This window comes from Candida tropicalis, assembly GCF_000006335.3.
Source record: "Candida tropicalis MYA-3404 genomic scaffold supercont3.11, whole genome shotgun sequence".
Classification (NCBI taxonomy): domain Eukaryota; kingdom Fungi; phylum Ascomycota; class Pichiomycetes; order Serinales; family Debaryomycetaceae; genus Candida; species Candida tropicalis.
In genome coordinates, this window is record NW_003020040.1 from 279,075 (window position 1) to 298,564 (window position 19,490).

Genomic DNA, 19,490 nt, shown 5'->3' on the forward strand with positions numbered 1-19,490 from the left:
ATACATCATACCCAAATGTTAAGAACATCTGCTCGCAACACTGTACGCTTAGCTACTAAATTCGCTAAAGTTTCCCCAATTATTCTTCGTGCCACCCCTGTGAGAACCACCACCATTAGGTTTGCATCTCAATTAGCTCATGTTAAAACTCCACCAAATTTACAAAATGAACCGGTTAAGAATTTCGGGTTTAAAGATACTAAAGATTGGGATTTATTAAGAGCTTCAATTACTAAATTCACTGATGAAGGGGCATTGAAGGTTCCATTAGTTGTTGGAGGTAAGAAAATTTACCGTGAAGAAACCAAACCACAAGTAAATCCAGCTAAACATTCACAAATTTTAGCTGATGTTTCACAAGCCGTACCTGAAGATATTAAAGCTGCTATTGAATCAGCTAAAGCAGCAAAAGCCAAATGGGCTGCTACTCCATGGAGCGACAGAGCAGCTATTTTCTTGAAAGCTGCTGATTTAATTTCTACTAAATATAGATATGATATGTTGGCAGCAACTATGTTGGGACAAGGTAAGAATGTATACCAAGCTGAAATTGATTGTGTTGCTGAATTGATTGATTTTTTCAAATTTAATGTTAAATATGCAGAAGAATTGTATCAGCAACAACCATTGCAAACTTCACCAGGTGTTTGGAATCGTGCTGAATATAGACCATTAGAAGGGTTTGTTTATGCTGTTACCCCATTCAATTTCACTGCCATTGCTGCCAATTTAGTTGGTGCTCCTGCCTTAATGGGTAATACTGTTGTTTGGAAACCTTCTGCTACCGCAGCATTATCAAATTATTTATTATTAACAATTTTGGAGGAAGCTGGCTTACCTGCAGGTGTTATTAATTTCATTCCTGGTGATCCAGTTGAAGTCACTGATATTGTTTTAAATGATAGGGAATTTTCTGCATTGCATTTCACCGGTTCCACTGATGTTTTCAAAAAATTGTATTCACAAATTAGTACTAATGTTGCACAAGATAAATACCGTGATTTCCCAAGAATTGTTGGTGAAACTGGTGGTAAGAATTTCCATTTAATTCATCCAAGTGCTGCTATTAACCATTCTGCATTATCCACATTAAGAGGTGCTTTTGAATATCAAGGTCAAAAATGTTCTGCTACTTCACGAGCATATGTTCCAGAATCTATCTGGCCAGATTTCAAAGATCAATTGGTTGGAGCAGTTTCACAAATTAGTATCGGAAATACATCAAGTGTTGAAAACTTGAATTCATTTATGGGACCAGTTATTCATGAAGAAAGTTTTAATAAATTAGCCAATGCTATTGAAAAGGCTAAACAAGATCCAGAATTAGAAATTATTATTGGTGGGGAACACGACAAAACAAATGGATTTTATGTTCAACCAACTGTAATCAAAACCACCAATCCAAATCATGAATATTTATCAAAAGAATTTTTTGGTCCAATTTTAACAATTTATGTATATCCAGACGGTGAATATGAACAAATTATAGAAAGTATTGATACTGTTACTAAATATGGATTAACAGGATCTGTATTTGCAAGAGATAGAGAAGCTATTAGAAAAGCTGAAGAAAATTTAAGATATTCTGCAGGTAATTTCTATATTAATGATAAATCAACCGGTGCTGTTGTTGGTCAACAATGGTTTGGTGGTGCCAGAGGATCTGGTACTAATGACAAAGCAGGTAGTGGTAATATTTTATCAAGGTTTGTGTCTGTTAGAAATGTTAAAGAAAATTTCTACGAATTGTCAGATTTTAAATACCCATCAAACTATCAATAGTTATGTCATGAAAATGTATTAATTAATATAATGTAAATAATCATAAACAGAAAACAAAAAAATACAAGATAGTAACTTATAGAAAGTAAAATAGAAATTGCAATTAATTTTTTGCGCCATAATTATAATCATATTGATAACCGCCCCATTGTTGCAGAGGTGGTGGACCTTGAGGAGGAGGACCAGGTTGAGGAGGAGGATAGCCATAATTCATCTGTGGAGGACGAGGTGGTTGTGGTGGAGGGGGAGCAGAAGAAGTACCAACGGTACCACGAGGAAATACTCTACCTAAACCACCACAAACGGGACATAAATCAGTATCAAATAAAATATGAATCATACCTTCACCTCTACAATTACCACATAATAATCCACCTAATTCAGGAGAACCAGGTGGGACCCTTCTAGCGGGTACTCCATTATTAAACCCACCACCAGGAGCAGAAATATAAGTCGTTGAACCGAAAAATGAAGGTTGATATGCTGAATTTACATATGAAGAATTATTTCTTGGACCAAATTGACTCCAACAATTTTGACACGTTAACCCATTTTTAAATTTATAACCAGTATTACCACATTTTGAGCAATAAAATCGTTTAGGATAACTAAATGGAAGGTTTTTTTGATTTGGATTATATGCATGATCCTTTAAATAAAACCTGTCCCAACATGCTCGGCATATTTGTTTTGGTGATTTATAACCTGAATTTTTACATTTTTTACAATAATAACCTCGTGTGTAACTAAATGGCAAGTTTGTATTATTTGTGTAAAGATCTGAAGATTTAAATTGAGATTCATTTGATCTTCTTGATGATGATGATGAAATGGCCGACGTAGAAGAAGTTGTTCGACGTTCTGGTGGTCTATCATATGGTACATTCAAATGAGTCACGGGTGATAAACTTGGATGTAATGGAGGTGGAGAAGGTGATAATGATGGTGGTGGACGACGTTGAGTTTGTCTTCGTTGAGGAAGTGGGGGTCCATGATCTATAGATGAAGATGTCTCTTCTACTAATGTGTCCTTAATTGCATCATCATATGAAGGAGGAGGAGGAACGTCATCGTCAGATTGAGGACGATTGGTTAATGGCATGGTTAGTGTTTTTGAATGAAAGTTAATGAAAAAGAACCTATCGAGGAGAATTAAAAGTTTGAAATTTTTCCCTTTTTGTTTCTCATAAGATTGCAGCGATATGCGGTTGATCCGTAAAGTTTACAAAAACGTGACTTAGAGGAGAAGAAGAACATCAAAGTGAAGAGATAAAGGAATACAAAAGTACAGATCCATATGATGGCCATGCAAACAATGCCTCTATTTAGGCAGATGTCGCAACATCATCGAATACAGGATCCACTTCATGGATCATATCTAAGTCTCATGTCCGAAATCACACAACCTTCCCACGACAACGGGGCTGAGTATGATCGAAACAAAAAAAAAATGATTAAGCTATCGGGATCAATTCTTGAGTTACCCTCGGGTAAGGGAGATTTTTTTTCTCTCCAACAAGCAAACCCACCTCTGGTATGGTAGGCCTACCCATGAACACTGTTTTCTATCAATGACTTGATTGATGTTCTTAAATATGAAGGTTTATACTTTGTTTCTTTTTTTACTTTTTGTATTTTGATTTCCTCATAATATTTGTCCGACTCACGTGATGCGGCGGTTTATACACGACTAAGATTGTTCACTTCCTGTCCACAGCACACGACCGCGAACACTAAAGAGAAAACTTTTTTTTTTTTGTTTAAACCACAACACAGATAAAGATAAATGTAAAACATTCTTGTCTTGTAAAAATCACCAACTTTATTTTACTTTATCTACCAACCACAGAACAAAAAATGATTTGGTTATCTGAAAGACAAAGTATGTTGATTTATTTCAATTATTTTTTTTAGATCTACTAGTGGAGTCACATGACTAACATATTTTTGCTGATATTGTTTAGAATTTGGAGTTGGATTCACAGCGGGAGGAATATTCTTCTTTTTCTTTGGAATTATGACATTTTTTGATTCAGGATTTTTAGCCCTTGGTAATATATTATTCATAATTGGGATAACATTGATAATAGGACCACAAAGAACAATATCATTTTTTAGTAGACCTACTAAATTAAGAGGTAGTTTATGTTTTATAATTGGGATTTTATTAATTTTATTAAAGAGATCATTTATTGGATTTATATTGGAAAGTTTTGGAATTTTAGGATTATTTGGTGATTTTTTCGGTACTATTATTCAATTTTTAAGATCTATTCCTTATATTGGTGATATTTTAAGTCATCCTTTAATTGCTCCAACTATTGATAAATTGGCAGGTATTAGTAATACTTTACCTGTTTAAATCATAGAGACTTGATAAGAAAACCCAATCACAGTTTGATCTTTGATGTTTAATGGTGTATTATAAAGAGAAGGCAAAGAAACAAACTGGACAGCTAGAATAAGTATGTGTATATTAGTTTAATATTTATCTATAATTTATTCCCAAGGGGGATGGAAGTTCCTATAAAGTTGTTTATGGCACTAAGGACAATATCACCTTGTTTTAATGCATAATTTAAATCAATATTAATAATTGGGTTATTTCTAACTGGTGTAGAGTCAAGTATTATATTTGATTCATTAATTATATAATTAACATCTTGATTAAATTGAATTCTGGGTAACCATAATATTGAATTTGGTAATTGACCATTTAAACAATTGACCTGTATCAAATTTGAATTATAAATAATAGAATTATTCTGTGATGATGATGATGATGAGGTAGTATTAGTAGTACTAGCTGCAGTTGAGATTACTATACCTTTAAAATTGTTATAAATTTGTTGTTTATGGAAATTTGAATTATAGGACATAAACAGAACTTTGCCAGACTTGTATAATTCCAATCTGATATTATTCATTAATTCACTAGGATGATAAATCAACCCCACAGGATTATGTTGATCAATTACAGTAGTCATTAATTCATTAACTGGATGGTTTAAATTTTTAGGTAATGATTGAATACATAATTTCCCAATTGGTAATACATAATTGAGAAAAAAATGGAATGGAATTTGTGATAATTTAAAATGATTTAAAGTAGATATACCACACCATGGTTTGATATCAATTAACAGTTGATGTAATTCATTTTCAATTATAATTAATCTGAAATTTGGTAAATTATGTGAATATTTAATGAAAATTGAAATGGCAATTATATATGATATAAATGAACAATGATGATCTATAATTATGTAAACCATCACCTTAAAAATAAGGTGTGAATATGTATAGTGAATGCAGAAATTTTTCAAGATACACTTCAACGGTTTTGTTGTAACATGTAATTAAAGAAAGAAAAAGGTACGGGATTAGAAAAAGGCACCAAATTAAATGAAAGGTACATTTGTTTTTTTGGTACAGTATTGATTATATTCCACGACATATGTCGTATGCGACATATGCACCTGATTTTCGTACCAAAAAAAAATTATCACCAAAATTAAAACAAACCTGAATTTATCGATGAGATGAGATAACCATTCTAACAAGACTATAATTAAAGGATGTCAAGAAGACAGGAGATAAAACAAAAGGAAGAACTTCAAGCAAGATTTCAATTGGCCATAGCGAATAATAATAAAAAAGTTCTAAACTGGTTAAAACCTCATAAAAGCTCCACAGATGAAATCAATACAACAACAACCTCTACAACTAATGAACAAGATGATTCATTTTTAAATTTACAGATAATACCACTGGGGTCAAGTCTAAATATGAAAACCACCGAAAATGTGCAGAAAATTGGAGAATTTTTAACATCTAAAGATATTTCAAAATCAAAACAACTTGCACAACAAGATAATTTAAAGAAACATGGTGGATCTAAACCAATGTTAGCATTAATGAATAGAATGAGAGATTCAAATAGAAAGAATATTCAAAAAACAGCTAATAAGAAGAATATAAGACAAAATAAGAAATTGGAAACAAATAAACAACCAACCGAGGTAAACGACGATGATGAAGAAGAAGATGAAGATGAACGAGATAGTCGAGATATTAGGTCTAGAACTGCTAAAAGGGGTTCTAGTCTTTTATTGGAACAAAAATTAAACAATAATAAAGGCAAAAAGAAAGGTATTCGACCTTTTTAATAGATATATATATAGAGAGAGAGACACGGATATATGAATGTGTACGTATAATGAGGTATGTATGAGATTAGGTATTTTTACATAATATAAACAGTTCTAGGTTTTGAATCACTATACTTGATTGAAACATTAAGTGGAAATACTTTATCGAATATCCAGTAAGTTAGTGATCTTTTTTTTATATATCATTATGAACATCAATATTAATGAGGAAACAACAAAGTAAAACAATGATAATTCTTCAGAGAATGGGAAAATCGGAGTACAATTATTATTTCCTCCCCCTATCTTTCAGTTGTTTATGATATAATTCTTCGTCAATGTTCGTCAGGTAACTTTTATTTTCTTTTTTTTGTTTCGGATCATTATTGTTTTCATTTGAATTATTTCGTCATGGAAACATGTTAATAGTGGAGTAAAGAAAAATAAAACACTTCTCTAAATTGGTGATACTTAACGGGGTTTCATGAAGGAATGCTATTGGACTTTCATTTTATATCCATTGTTCCTCTATTCTGTGTATGAAGAAAAGTTGTCTAGACCACAAAAGGCATGTTCTTATAACACAATATGATGTTCCGCTAAAGACGAAGAAGTTTAACCGAGGAGTACCAAAATATGGCTTTGACGTTATTACACATATTCATATACAGATAATCCAAAACGGATAGTATTAATGGTGATAATGATGGCAAATTTGAATAAGCAAAATAAAGAGACAACGACATTTATTTTAACTAAGGCGTTGGTTATACATATATTCATAACCATTGATACATATATATAAATAATTAATGTACATCAAAAACTGTAAATCATTGATTTTCATTTAAGGAACCTTACACTTTGTTGCATAACCTATCGTACATTAATCAAACTAACACTTTATGTAAATATGGGTTCATGGAAATTGTAAAAGAAATGAAAAACAAAGGTGGCAAATATAACTCATTTTTTATTGATTCTTCATTTGCTTTTCTTTGCCTTGCTTTGCTTTGATGAAGCGGATACTTGTGAATTTATGTTGATAGTACCAACGTATCTATCTAATGAATATATTATACTGTTTGTATATTTTCTATATTTTATTTTGAAGTATATAAATCTAATAATGATGATAATAATAATGACATGTTTGTTAAAAATATCTAATCTAATATTATATACCATAGGTCTAATTTTCTTCTTTTTCAATAGTAACTATCCTCGATTTATGAACTTCGTTATTATCATTAAAATCAAGATGATGGTTTTTTGCACCCATTTTAGTCTTATCTTCATTATCATCATCTTTTAATAATGAATTAACAGATACTTTCTTATTTTCAGGAACACAAATTTCTGACTTCAAATTAGGTGATTCGGTTAATGATCTTTGCTCTCTATCTTGTGCACCACTGGCGTTTCCATTCATAGGGGTCCAGGATTTCGAATTATCATTATTAAGTATACTTTTCCCATTTTTAATAACAATCTCTTCTCTTTTAACTTCTTCTTCTACTTCTTCTTTAACATGTGAATTGGTGATTGAACTTAACGATGGTCGATTGTTATTAATTCCATGTTGATTAGTTGATGCTATGGATGAAATTGATGATTTATTTGAAAATATTGAAGAGGTATTAGATACTATTGAATTCTTCTTTGAATAAGTATCTTGAATTGTAGATGGAGATTTAATTCCGGATTGATGATTATGATTATGATGTATGTCAAATACTGATGGTCGTAATCTTTCTTGTAATGAACTTGAAAATAATGAAGGTTTTTTAGTAACATTAGGAATATTTAATCCCGATGATGTACTAGGTTGTGACGAAGAAGAGGATACTATATTTGGAGTTGGTGTGGATTCTGCTGTGGTTGATGATAATGCAAGAGGGGATGAATTTCTAGGAATACTATTTGATAACCTTGATGTGGTGTTGCCATTATTATAAGAAGAATGGCTAAGTGAATGTAATAAAGGAGTAGTACTTCTTCTGAACATTTCAGGTGGTGTAGCAGCCATAATTGATGGCTGTGATGATGTTAATGGCAAAGGTACTGAATTTAATGAACTCGATCTATTTAGTTGAGATGGTGGAGGTAAAATAGATTCGGAAGATGATCCTTCATTTGATTTCAGCTGTTGTTGTGGAGTTGTGGTTGGTGGAATAGTTGTCAAAGGATCATATAACAATGAAGGATTTCTTTGTCTTGCAACAGGTCCATTATTGTCATCCCATATTTTTCTAAATTGTAAAGTAGCATTATAACCAGCAGAATTTTGATGAGGTGATTTTGATAATGATTCAAGTTTAACATGATCTGGTGTACAGTCTTGTCTCTTGGTTGGTGGTTCAACGTGTTGTGGAGTTGGTTGTTGAATTTGAGGCGTATTTGAGGCGGAATTTTGAGATGGTTGCAAATTCATCATTTGTGAAATTGGTTGTTGTGGCAGAGGCAGTGGGAATTGTGAAAAATTAGTAAATTGAGTAACACCAGATGGAACTGGCGGTGCTGCTGCTTGTGGTGGTGGTTGTGGGACTGGTTGTGGTTGAGACTGAGGTGGGATAATTGATCCAGGATATTGGAAATAAGGTTGTCCATATACAAATTGAGGAGTTGGTAATTGTTGTTGATTTGCAGCATGCGGTGGCGGTAATGGAGGAGGAACAGGTTGAGGTTGATTATTATAATACATGAAAGGTTGTGGTGGTGGAGGTGGTGGCTGCTGTTGTTGGAAATTCATATTTAAATTATAAGGGTCATAAGTTATATTTTGTTGAGGGATAGGATATTCCTGATACATAGGTTGTTGAGGTACAGGATGAACATGATTTTGTAATGTTAAGGTTTCATTATAACTATTATTCCTTGATCCACTACTACTATTTGAACTTGATCTTCTTTTAATTAAGGCTAATGATTTCTCATCACCTTTTTTGAATTTCCCACTCAGATGTTTAAATTCCCATATTGGAGGTACATCTTTATTATTATGAGCTCCGCCAGCATTATTCTGGTGCTGATGAACAATATTCATTGAATAAGGTGAATTAATATGATTAATAGATAATGCTGACGAAGATGAGGATGAATTATGTGGGTCACTAACTTTATGAAATCCATACATATGTAATTGACGCACAAAACTTGCAACATTTCCATGCTTAAAATACCTTGTTAAACAATTTGCAAACTCTTTACCTGGATATAAAGCAAATGTATTACCTTCAACATTGTTTGTTGTCCACCAAATCAAATGGGATAAATTTGGATCATTCAACATGGTATATAGTTTATGCACAAATGCATTCTTTTTAACTCTTGGATCACCAGGATTGTTGGTACTGTTGCTTTTCTTACTCATTTCTTTTTTGCAATCTTGGGAATAATTATGGGTAACGGAATAATTTGATCAGAATAACTTGGTAATTGTTTGGGTGGTCGTGGTGGTGGTACCTTATTCGTGATTAAATAATAATGTGGGACAAAATAAAAAGGGGGAACAAAAAAAAAAAATCGGAGAATAAGGGGAAACTAATTCTTTTTCAATATAAACAATCACAAATACAATTTAATGAAATAAAAAAAAATGGAATCAAATGTTATTTCAGATATGACGTTGAAGATCTTCGTTTACTTGTCTGTTAATCAAATAAAAATATCTAGCAATTTGAAGATGAATATGTAAATTTAAAATAAAAATAAAACACACACTAGGAATTCTTCTTACTTTTCTTAATGTATATACATGAAAAGTGTGTATCTTTAGAATACTAATAAACGATAGTATAATGACCAATCTAATAATGAAGTTAAAGAAAATACAAAATCTTGTTCACTAATGATTCGTCTTCTTTTATATGGGGAAATTTAAAATTCTTCAATAAAACAAGCCAAAGGAATAGATGGGATTGAATTTATTTAGTTAAATATTCTTCTTCCTGTTGTTGTTGTTCTTATTCCTTTTTGTAAAAATAAAACTTAGGGATTCTTAATTAATTAAATATGAAACCTGAATAATTAAATAAGTAAAATAAACGAACAACTTATTCTTCTCAAAAGTTTAAAATAAACAAATAAAACTTTCCCTCAGTTTATTTTATTCTATTATATTTTTGCTTTGTATATTTCAAAAAACAAGAATGATTTAAATGAATGAATTAACAAGGGCCCTCTTTGTTTTCTTTTAAACTAAACTTGTAAAATATGTTTACGTAGTATTGTCCTTCTTTAAACTTCAATATAAAAAAAAAGGTGTGAAAGTGTTTTGAAGAATATGAAAGGGAAAAGTTTAAGCAAACAAACAAAGGGAAGATAGTTTATTCTTTATTGAGTTTCGTATTGAAAGATGAATCAGTTGGGTCGTTGTGTTTGCAAATGAATCTTTCTGTTTTTGGGTATGCAAATATAAACTGGCGGTTGCAATGAAATGAAATGAATAAATAAGGAAGGAACTAGTTTGATAATTGACAAAATCAATGTCAAATGTCAGATAAAAAATTTGTGATAATATGAAATACTTTCCCTCAAAAATAAAAATTTAAGAATAGAATAACTTCAGACAATGACAGGAATACTGTTACACTAATTAGTCTTGAAAGTAAGTTATTTAAATAGTCAATAAATATCAACTCGGATTCGATATTGACCTGTACAATTTAGGAGCAATTGTTGGTGACAAGTAGGGTATAAGAATATGGCTAGTGTTTGATTTGTTTTGCTTTAGGTATAGCCGAGGAGGAGTTGTAGATTTGATAGTAATCAAGGTTGTTTATATAACCAAATAGAAACTTGTCAAGCAAGCAAATTGAAATGAAATAAAGTAGAAATGCAGGTGAATAATATAAACTACAAAAAAATTTATCAAAGATTTAGAAAAAAAAAAAAAAAAAAACCAAAAAAAAACTTTTTTTACAATCAAAAAATCTTGTATTTATATTTATCAGTATTTATGAATATGTAGACTTTTTCTATTCTTTTCTTTTCTTTTTAAATGTTGAATGAAAGTTTATTGAAAGGTTACAAAATGCAAGTTCAAATAATATAATATAATGTAATGTAATATAATAAAGCAATTCACATAACCCACATAAGAATAATAAAGTAACAAAAACTAAATAAATTTGGTGGAGTTTATTATTCCAATTATTTTAGACCGAAAATTTTTCACTATCTTATTTTTTTTTGTATTTTTTTATTTTAGTTTTTGGTTTTTGGTTTTTGGCTTTAGTTTTTGGTTTTTGGTTTTAGTGGATTTCTATTATAATGGCTCTCCCTGTTGTGTGTATCTTCCTTCTTCTTCTAATTCTTCTTCTTCTTCCTTACTCTGTTCTTCATGTCAATTGGGTTAAATATTAAAGAATGAAAAAAAAAAAAAATTTTTCACCATGGTTTGTATTAGATTATACATTAAACGATACCAATTAAGAAACACTACATCTGATTTATACTGAGACATATTATTTACAACGGAGAACAACAGTCGTGCTTATCTCTGTGTATACTTGTGGTAAGATTAATAATAATTTATTGCCAACCAACCTATCAATCAATCAGTCAATAATAATTGTTGGACTTTGATAATATTACATTTTATATCTTTCGTTAAAGTTAGGAAAGTTATCTCCTAAAACTGCCGACGTTGCGCCAGGCCAATGTCGTGCAGCAAGAAAATGTCGCACTAACGGTTTTCTACTTTTGTGTTCAAACTAATAACAAGGCTTTGCGCCATTTTGGTTAAAACGCATGTAGGCCCAATACTTATTGTCGTTGTTGTTGTTGACGCCATGAAGTTATTTGTGTTATTCTTGTAGCTGGCCTCAAGTGGGGCGTACACTAAGAGGGTAATATAAAGGGATTTGTTCTATTTTTTATTTTTGTTGTTTGTTTGTCTGTCTGTTTGTTTTCTTCACTAACCACATTAATAACCCGCCGTAAACAATATGTATGTTAGTATCTATTGACGAACGTGATGCTGCTGTTCATCAAGTCGATGATGTCTAACAATGTGAGTTGGATTACAGATTACAAAACCATACCTTTATCGTTTAGATTACACGGAGTATTCATTCGGGACGACCTGACGGGTTTTTCTCTATTTCTTTTTTTTGTTTTATTCATTACTAAGATTTATAAGGTAATATATTATCATAACCAATAATCTTTAGTCCTTATTCTTAATTCTTCTTTCTTTTTGAGGAGGCAACTATATTCGCTTCTGATCTCAATGTACATTGACATATTTCTTGACTATGCTCTTTTTCCTTCTCACCGCTTGATCTCGTCTTAACTTGCCCATTTTCATTTGCCTTTTCCTTCTTTGCTTCTCTCCCCCCTCCCTCTTTGTGCCTCTCTCTATTATGGATCCTTACTCTACTTCACAGACATATCAATTAACAAACACAAAAGAGAAAACTTCGAAATAATTAAAGCGAAAAATAAAATTATTTTTCGTTTTGCATTTACTTGGGAAATAACGTGTATGCATGAATATGCAAATCTAAATTTTTTTGTGCTTGTGCTTTTACTGTACTATTTGTGTTTTGCAATTGGTTTTAGTTTGAGTTTTAGTTTCAAAATTCAACTCCCTTTGTTTGCGGGTCTTCTTTTTTGATTCATTTCCCTACCCGATCCACTTTCCCGATCCCTCTTCTTTGATCTCCCCACTTTTATAAAGGGCGTTAGGCTTCAGTCCTTATAAACAGGCAAACCAAGCCAACAAGTACTATTAATAGTAACAAAGCACAAGCAGTCCGAAGAGGAAAGTGGAGTATTGTTGCTATTATTAAATTTTTTTTTACCTTTCTTCTTCGTGGCTTTAAAAGATTTAAGAACTACAAATTCTTCTATTTGGTAATGGTCAATTGTGCTGGAGGTATGGGTGAGTAAATATAATAGCAAAGTTGTATTCATTACTTATAATGATTAAGTTATTAATTAACCGTTATTATCGGCCTGACACAAGAATTATTATTCACATTAATAGAGCAAAATTTTAATATCTCATACATAATCTAATAAACCTATTTTTCGTATTTTGCATGAATTGTAATAAAAAAAAAGAAAAATATGGTGTGATAATTATGTAAGGTTTAAAAATAATTTCCACAGTTGAAGGAGTAGGAGCAGGAAGAGTATAAAGTACAATAAGTAGTAGACATATCAATTTAGGTAATCCTGTAGATACGTTATCTACGTGCATGCATGGTGTATGACACAAATTGAAAACTAATTTGTTATTTGTTATTGGTTATTGGAAAAGGCTCCATTATTCTTAAGAAAGACAGATGAGACAAAGTTATAATTCCCAAGATCTTGTTTCTCATCTTACATATTTAAACTATCAATATGTATGAATGGATTCCCGGCTTCGATAAAGGAACGGATCTCCATTCTAAAAAAGAAAGGATCAACAACTTCCACATCTATTCGTAATATTATTCTATTATTCTTTTTTTTGTCTTAATTATCAACTTGTTCTTTTTACCCTTGTTGTTGTTGTTCTTATTCTATTACTTTCCAATTGGCATATATATATATATATATATAAATTTCACTTGCATGATGGAAGAACATCAAGGGAAGGAAGCAAACCCTCTTGAATTATTGAACAAACTTTAATTCTCGTCGTTGTAGTGAAGTATAACTTCGATGATGACCTAACTATCTTTCAAAAATACTAACGTAAAGTATTTTTTACTTCTTTTTGTGACTATTCCCAATCCCGTTATAGCTTCGATACAATTTGTGTATGTACTATCAACAATGAATGCCGAATTCTATTTTGCGCGTATGATAATTGAATGAGGAACGGTGGCGGTAAGGTAAAGTATGTGAAAAACATCATGACACTATTGCATGAAGTGATTAACTTTGATTAAAAGCCTATTTGTCCAGATGATTATTTCTTATTTCAAGTTTTATTATTTATCAAGTAATTCCAACAATCGCTGGTAATATCGGTAAATAATAAGCAAATTATTTTGTTGGTTCACGGTATATGCATGAACTAATTACTCAATACAACAAGAGTAACAATAATACTAACATTGTGGATTAATACTGAATTCTTTTTTTTTTATGTATATTATTGGAATTTCGATTATTTAACTCATCATTTATTAATAGTCCATACATTTCATAGTATATGTATAATGTATATCTAATTTTCATGTTCACACTAAAGAGCCCATATTCGCTATCCACATGCCATGTAGATATCCCAAAAAATTACAATCTTGACAAGATCACTGTAACATTTCATCTTAAATGTCGTCTAGAGAATAAATCAGCCTTTTCCCGCTCAAAACTGACATACATAATTCACGTAAACCAAACCCAATTAAGGGTTCGTGTAAATTCTCGGTAGTGTAATAATAAAACACTGCCAATTACAGTTTAGGTATTTAAAATCCAAAATTGGAATAGTATACACTTTGTTTTACTGTTTCTTGGTTAGGTATTATTTATACATATCACGATATTGTTTGAAATAACCATAAAGTTTCTATTGTTGTTATTATTATCTTATAACGAATTTATAATTTGCAGCTATTTTTATTGTTATTTTAATTGTTATTTTTATTGTTAATATTATTATCATTACTATTATTATTATTTATATTTTCTTAGTGACAAATTTGGATTTTTGTGATAATAATATTATCTTCTCCAGTACTAATAGGATTCTTTCCCCAGTTTTCCTCTTCTTCTATTAAGCCTTTCAAGTTATCTTTTTGGAAAATCACCACAGGAAATACTGACGGATATTATTAACCGCTGTATGTATAACCATCGATTAAATACATATAAAAAAAATGTACTCACTGTCTATATTGACCCCACTTTCTTACATATTTTTCACTTGCTTTTACTTATTCTACTGCTTTTGTTCTTTTCTCTAAATTATAAACGGTAAGAACGATCCAACCAATCATTCACTCACTTATTCATACTATCTTCATGCAATAAAAATCTTATTCTTCCTTTGTGATCCTTTCTTGATTATTGTTCGGCATTATTGTTAATATTATTGTATTATTATTATTTCTACTTGTTGTTATCAATTAGGAGAAAATAATATTAACGTTTATTCCATGGTGTTTTTTTATTATTATTATTCGTATGATCCTATCTCTTGAGTATTATCCTTCTTTTTTCTTTCGATTACGAATAACTTATTTCTTTCCGCTCGCCATCTTACCCCACACATTTTGATAATAAAATTCGAATATCAAATGTCAATTAGCCTATAAGATGTTATTCTTTTGGTTTAAACATTAATTAAATTGTTCATCGTCTAGTCTATTCTATCCGTATTTCTTTGTTTTTATACCCGAAGAATTAAAAATCTACTCAACACTAAAACTAATCAAAATCGATTTCTATATTTGGTTATATTTCCCACTGGTTAAGATAATGATGATGTCAGAATTATCATAACCATAAACTTTAAATGCATGTGAACCAATTATCACCAATAGTCAATGTTCATTGTTTCTTTCGGTTCTCTCTTGTCTTCAGTTCTGTTCTCTTCTTTTCCCCTTTATTATTACTATCATTATTATTTTTATTGTATGAATAATATCAATACACACAAAGTTATGTAGTTTGATTGTTCTCCAATATTAATTAACCTTCTCACATAAATGTATCAATTATTATTATCTTTCTTTGATGCTGTATTATGCACATACTCAAATTTGGTCTCATAACCAAGGAATAATTACTGTAATTCTTTGTTGAACCATAAAATCGTACAAATCAACTGATGATATTTATTAACAAAATAAATCATCTAAATCAATTGTTACCACTATCATCGAATATTATTAAGAACACAACTTAGATAATCACACGCCGTGCTCGTCGTCGTCGTCGTCTTCTTCTTCTTCTTCTTCTTAACGATACTAATAGTCTTTAATTATTTGTTATTATTACTGTTCATATTACTTTCGTGTCTCACCAGCGTCACGTCAATCGCATTAAACTCCCTACTTTGTAATCAATAATTCAATATCCATCTCATAGATTATTATTCAAATACACGTATTATCGACAATAATGCTAGTTAAACTAGTCAAAGGAATTCTACTCCGTTTCATATTCTTTTGGTCACGTCTACTCCACGTGATTGATTATATAATCAATACAAATCAAACCCCGTCCTAAAAAAAATTTATCAAAAATAATCTATCTTTTAACTTGAAATCAAACAACTACAAATTAAACTAATATACAAATATTATACATCCACACATTCATGACTCTAACACTTAGAATCTACCTTCTTTTTCTAATAACAATTTACCACTCAATATATTAGAAACTTCAATCATATCATTCCAATGAATAGTGTTACCTTTTCTCAATGAAATGTTAGCTTCATTCTTATACAAATGTTCAACATCGGTAAATTCAACAACATCACCATGAATACCAATAACAACATGGGCGTGTTCACCAATGTCTTCGGCACTAAGTTTGCTGTCTTCTTTAGTGTAACATTTATTCCAACCTTCAATAAATTCAAAAGCCTTCAAAGAAAATCTAACAGCCATAACACGATCATTTGCAGTAGGAGTAAAACCTTGTTGAACATGACCTGGAATTGCTGTTCTAGTTTCAAATCTTTTGTTGGCATTTTCTTTAATTATATCAGCAACCAATTCAGTTGAATAAACAGAACTTGCTTGTTCATTTCTAACAAGTAAAGTACCATTGTGATCTTCACCACGATCAGTAGCAAAAACTTTACGTAATAATTCAATATCATCTTGTAATTGTTTCAAATTAATCTTGGTTTCTGGAGTATAAGTAGCCAATGAACCAGTGATCAATCCACAATATGAGGCAACATAACCGGAATGTCCACCTTGAACTTCAACAACAAAAACTCTTCTTCTGGTAGATGAAGCAGATTGTTGAACAGCATCACAATAAGAAACCAATTGATTCAAACAAGTATCAGAACCAAGAGAATATTCAGAACCTGGGACATTATTAGAAACAGTAGCTGGAACAACAACCATTGGAATCTTAAATACTGGGTAGTTTTCCTTTTGTTTAGTCAATTCGTGTAATGAGGTAAAAGCTTCAAAACCACCAACAATAATCAAACCTTGAATATTGTATTTTTGTAAGTTGTAAGCAACTTTACCATAATCTTGAGATGGTAATGATCTATTAGTACCAATTTCAGAACCACCAAGATTATGCCATCCTTCAACATCTAACCAATTCAATTTCTTGATGTGTCCATTAACTAAACCATGGAAACCATCTTGAATAGCATACAAGTTGTGACCACGTGAAAGACTGTATAAAACAAGGGCTCTTGTAGCAGCATTCAACCCTGCAGAGGCGGCACCAACGTGAACAATGGCAACATTCAATCTTTTACTTTCATCAACAAGTTTGTCCTTTCCGTCATCATAAATGGAAATATCACGGAAGTATCTATAAGCATCATAGAAATTGTTGTCTCTCAAACTCATAGCCTTGTCGAAATCCTTGTTTTCAATGGCTTCAGCAACAGCTTTAGTTTGTTTAACAGCATCAACTAATGGAGTTCTAACAATCTTGTGGTTCAAAACACCAATCATTGGAGATGGGGTTTCTGGGGTGTTTTCCAAAACAGCTTTAATGGCTTCAACCCCTTGTAAAGTAGCCAATCTTCTATCATAAGCGACAGCAGTACCACCTCTTTGAACATGACCTAAAATGGTGTTTCTGGTATCTAAACCTAAATCAACCATCACTTTTTTAACTTCTTCAGAAGTAATTGGGTTCAATTCATCATCAATGGCACCTTCAGCAACAATAACAGTGGTCTTTCTTCTACCATTAGCTCTGTGTCTTAAACAAACTTCTTTCAATTGTTCTTTCCACAAGCCAGCTTTTGGTGGTCTTTCTGGAATGAAAATAAAATCAGCACCAGTGGCAATACCAGACATCAAGGCTAACCAACCACAATGTCTACCCATAACTTCGACAACAAAAGCACGAGAATGGGAAGCAGCAGTGGCACCAATATAATCAACCATCTCAGTGATTCTTTCCAATGATGAAAAAGCACCAATAGTAACATCAGTACCAGACATATCATTATCAATAGAACCAACCAAACCAACAATGGTAAGATGTCTATAAGGAGCAACTTGTTCTGAAGTCAATCTACCGGTATCAACCAATTCTTGAACAAGTGATGGCCATTCACTTCTGAACAAATCAGCCCCAGTTAAGGAACCATCACCACCACAAACAACCAAGGCATCAATACCATTGATAATCATATTATAAGCACCTTGTAATCTACCTTCACGTTGTCTAAATTCCATACATCTGGCAGTACCAATAGAAGTACCACCAAGTGACATATAAGAACGAACATCAGCCCATTCCATCTTTTTCAAAAGATCACCACCTTTAACTAAACCTTCGTAACCTTCGTAAACGGCATAAACATCACATCCATAGTAAATACCAGCTCTGACAACGGCACGAACAGCTGGATTCATACCTGGGGCATCACCACCTGATGTCATAACACCAATCTTTTTCTTGGTCTTTCTGTTTGAAGCAGATTCTTCAACTAATAATTCTTTAGCCAATTCAACTTGCTTTCTTTCAGATAAGATTTTATCACAGGCAATGTCAATATATTCTTCAGCAGATTTGAATGTCTTCTTGCACAATTCATTTTTGGTATTTGAAAAACTAATAATATTGCCAATTGGATCTTCTGTAACAATGATATTATCTCCGATTTTACCAACTTTAACATTAATTTTGTTTAATCTTTCTTCAATTGATTTTAATTCGGTAGTGAAAAATACAAATTGTTTTTGAAGCAAACAAGCTTCAAGGGGTAATAATTCATTTGATAATCTAATCTTGATAACAGTTGATTCAGTCAATTTTTCAGAATTGTCACCATCGTAAACTTCCATTTCTTGCCATGGACGGATATTTCCATTTTCATCAACTTCTTGTAATGGATAAGATTCCAACCAAACTTCTTTTAATGAATCATGAGAAACACCCAATAACAATTTTGGATCATGACTACCTGATGCTGAACCATTGGTTGAAACTCTTGAGAAATTCTTAGTTAATCTAAATCCTAAAGCTGAATAGAATTTGAATGCATCGTTAAATTGTTCAACTACACTGGTAACCAAGGATACATAACTTATCCTATTAATTGAATCTGAACTAGGCATTGTTGATTAATAACAATAGGAAATAATAAATAAAATCAATATAACAAAAAGAATTTAAATATTGGAGGAAATAGAATAAAAAAAAAAGTGAAAATATATAAAAATAAAAAGGAACAACCAAAAAGGTAAAAAAAAAAAAAAGATGAAGAAATCTTCAAATTTAATTGGAATGGATTTTATATTATTTTTATATCTGAATAATAAAAATTTCTCGGGGTTACCTTTTGGGTGTGAACAAGAAGGAGCAATAAAAAAAATCGCTGCAATAAACGTAATCACCAGATGACAATTTTTTTTTTTTTTGGTGAAGAAAGAAAAAAAAAAT

At 31.3% G+C, this 19,490-nt stretch overlaps 7 protein-coding genes across 7 annotated transcripts; 3 read left to right on the forward strand and 4 right to left on the reverse strand. All coding sequences in view use genetic code 12, as the record gives it.

Moving 5' to 3' along the window:
• Positions 1 to 15: 15 nt before the first annotated feature.
• PUT2 (1-pyrroline-5-carboxylate dehydrogenase) lies at positions 16 to 1,782 on the forward strand (the record flags this gene model as incomplete). Its single annotated transcript, XM_002546564.1, has 1 exon — positions 16 to 1,782. The coding sequence occupies one exon, from the start codon at positions 16 to 18 to the stop codon at positions 1,780 to 1,782; it is 1,767 nt and encodes a 588-aa protein (XP_002546610.1).
• Positions 1,783 to 1,885: 103 nt separating this feature from the next.
• On the reverse strand, positions 1,886 to 2,884 carry CTRG_06089 (uncharacterized protein; the record flags this gene model as incomplete). Its single annotated transcript, XM_002546565.1, has 1 exon — positions 1,886 to 2,884. The coding sequence occupies one exon, from the start codon at positions 2,882 to 2,884 to the stop codon at positions 1,886 to 1,888; it is 999 nt and encodes a 332-aa protein (XP_002546611.1).
• Positions 2,885 to 3,799: 915 nt separating this feature from the next.
• On the forward strand, positions 3,800 to 4,144 carry CTRG_06090 (uncharacterized protein; the record flags this gene model as incomplete). The annotated part of the gene is made up of 1 exon (XM_002546566.1): positions 3,800 to 4,144. The coding sequence occupies one exon, from the start codon at positions 3,800 to 3,802 to the stop codon at positions 4,142 to 4,144; it is 345 nt and encodes a 114-aa protein (XP_002546612.1).
• Positions 4,145 to 4,274: 130 nt separating this feature from the next.
• Positions 4,275 to 5,057, reverse strand: CTRG_06091 (uncharacterized protein; the record flags this gene model as incomplete). The annotated part of the gene is made up of 1 exon (XM_002546567.1): positions 4,275 to 5,057. One exon carries the CDS (start codon positions 5,055 to 5,057, stop codon positions 4,275 to 4,277), a length of 783 nt encoding a protein of 260 aa, XP_002546613.1.
• A 303-nt stretch (positions 5,058 to 5,360) lies between these two features.
• CTRG_06092 (uncharacterized protein) lies at positions 5,361 to 5,951 on the forward strand (the record flags this gene model as incomplete). Its single annotated transcript, XM_002546568.1, has 1 exon — positions 5,361 to 5,951. One exon carries the CDS (start codon positions 5,361 to 5,363, stop codon positions 5,949 to 5,951), a length of 591 nt encoding a protein of 196 aa, XP_002546614.1.
• Positions 5,952 to 7,125: 1,174 nt separating this feature from the next.
• On the reverse strand, positions 7,126 to 9,306 carry SFL2 (Sfl2p; the record flags this gene model as incomplete). The annotated part of the gene is made up of 1 exon (XM_002546569.1): positions 7,126 to 9,306. The coding sequence occupies one exon, from the start codon at positions 9,304 to 9,306 to the stop codon at positions 7,126 to 7,128; it is 2,181 nt and encodes a 726-aa protein (XP_002546615.1).
• Positions 9,307 to 16,216: 6,910 nt separating this feature from the next.
• On the reverse strand, positions 16,217 to 19,165 carry PFK1 (6-phosphofructokinase subunit alpha; the record flags this gene model as incomplete). The annotated part of the gene is made up of 1 exon (XM_002546570.1): positions 16,217 to 19,165. One exon carries the CDS (start codon positions 19,163 to 19,165, stop codon positions 16,217 to 16,219), a length of 2,949 nt encoding a protein of 982 aa, XP_002546616.1.
• Between the last annotated feature and the right edge of the window lie 325 nt (positions 19,166 to 19,490).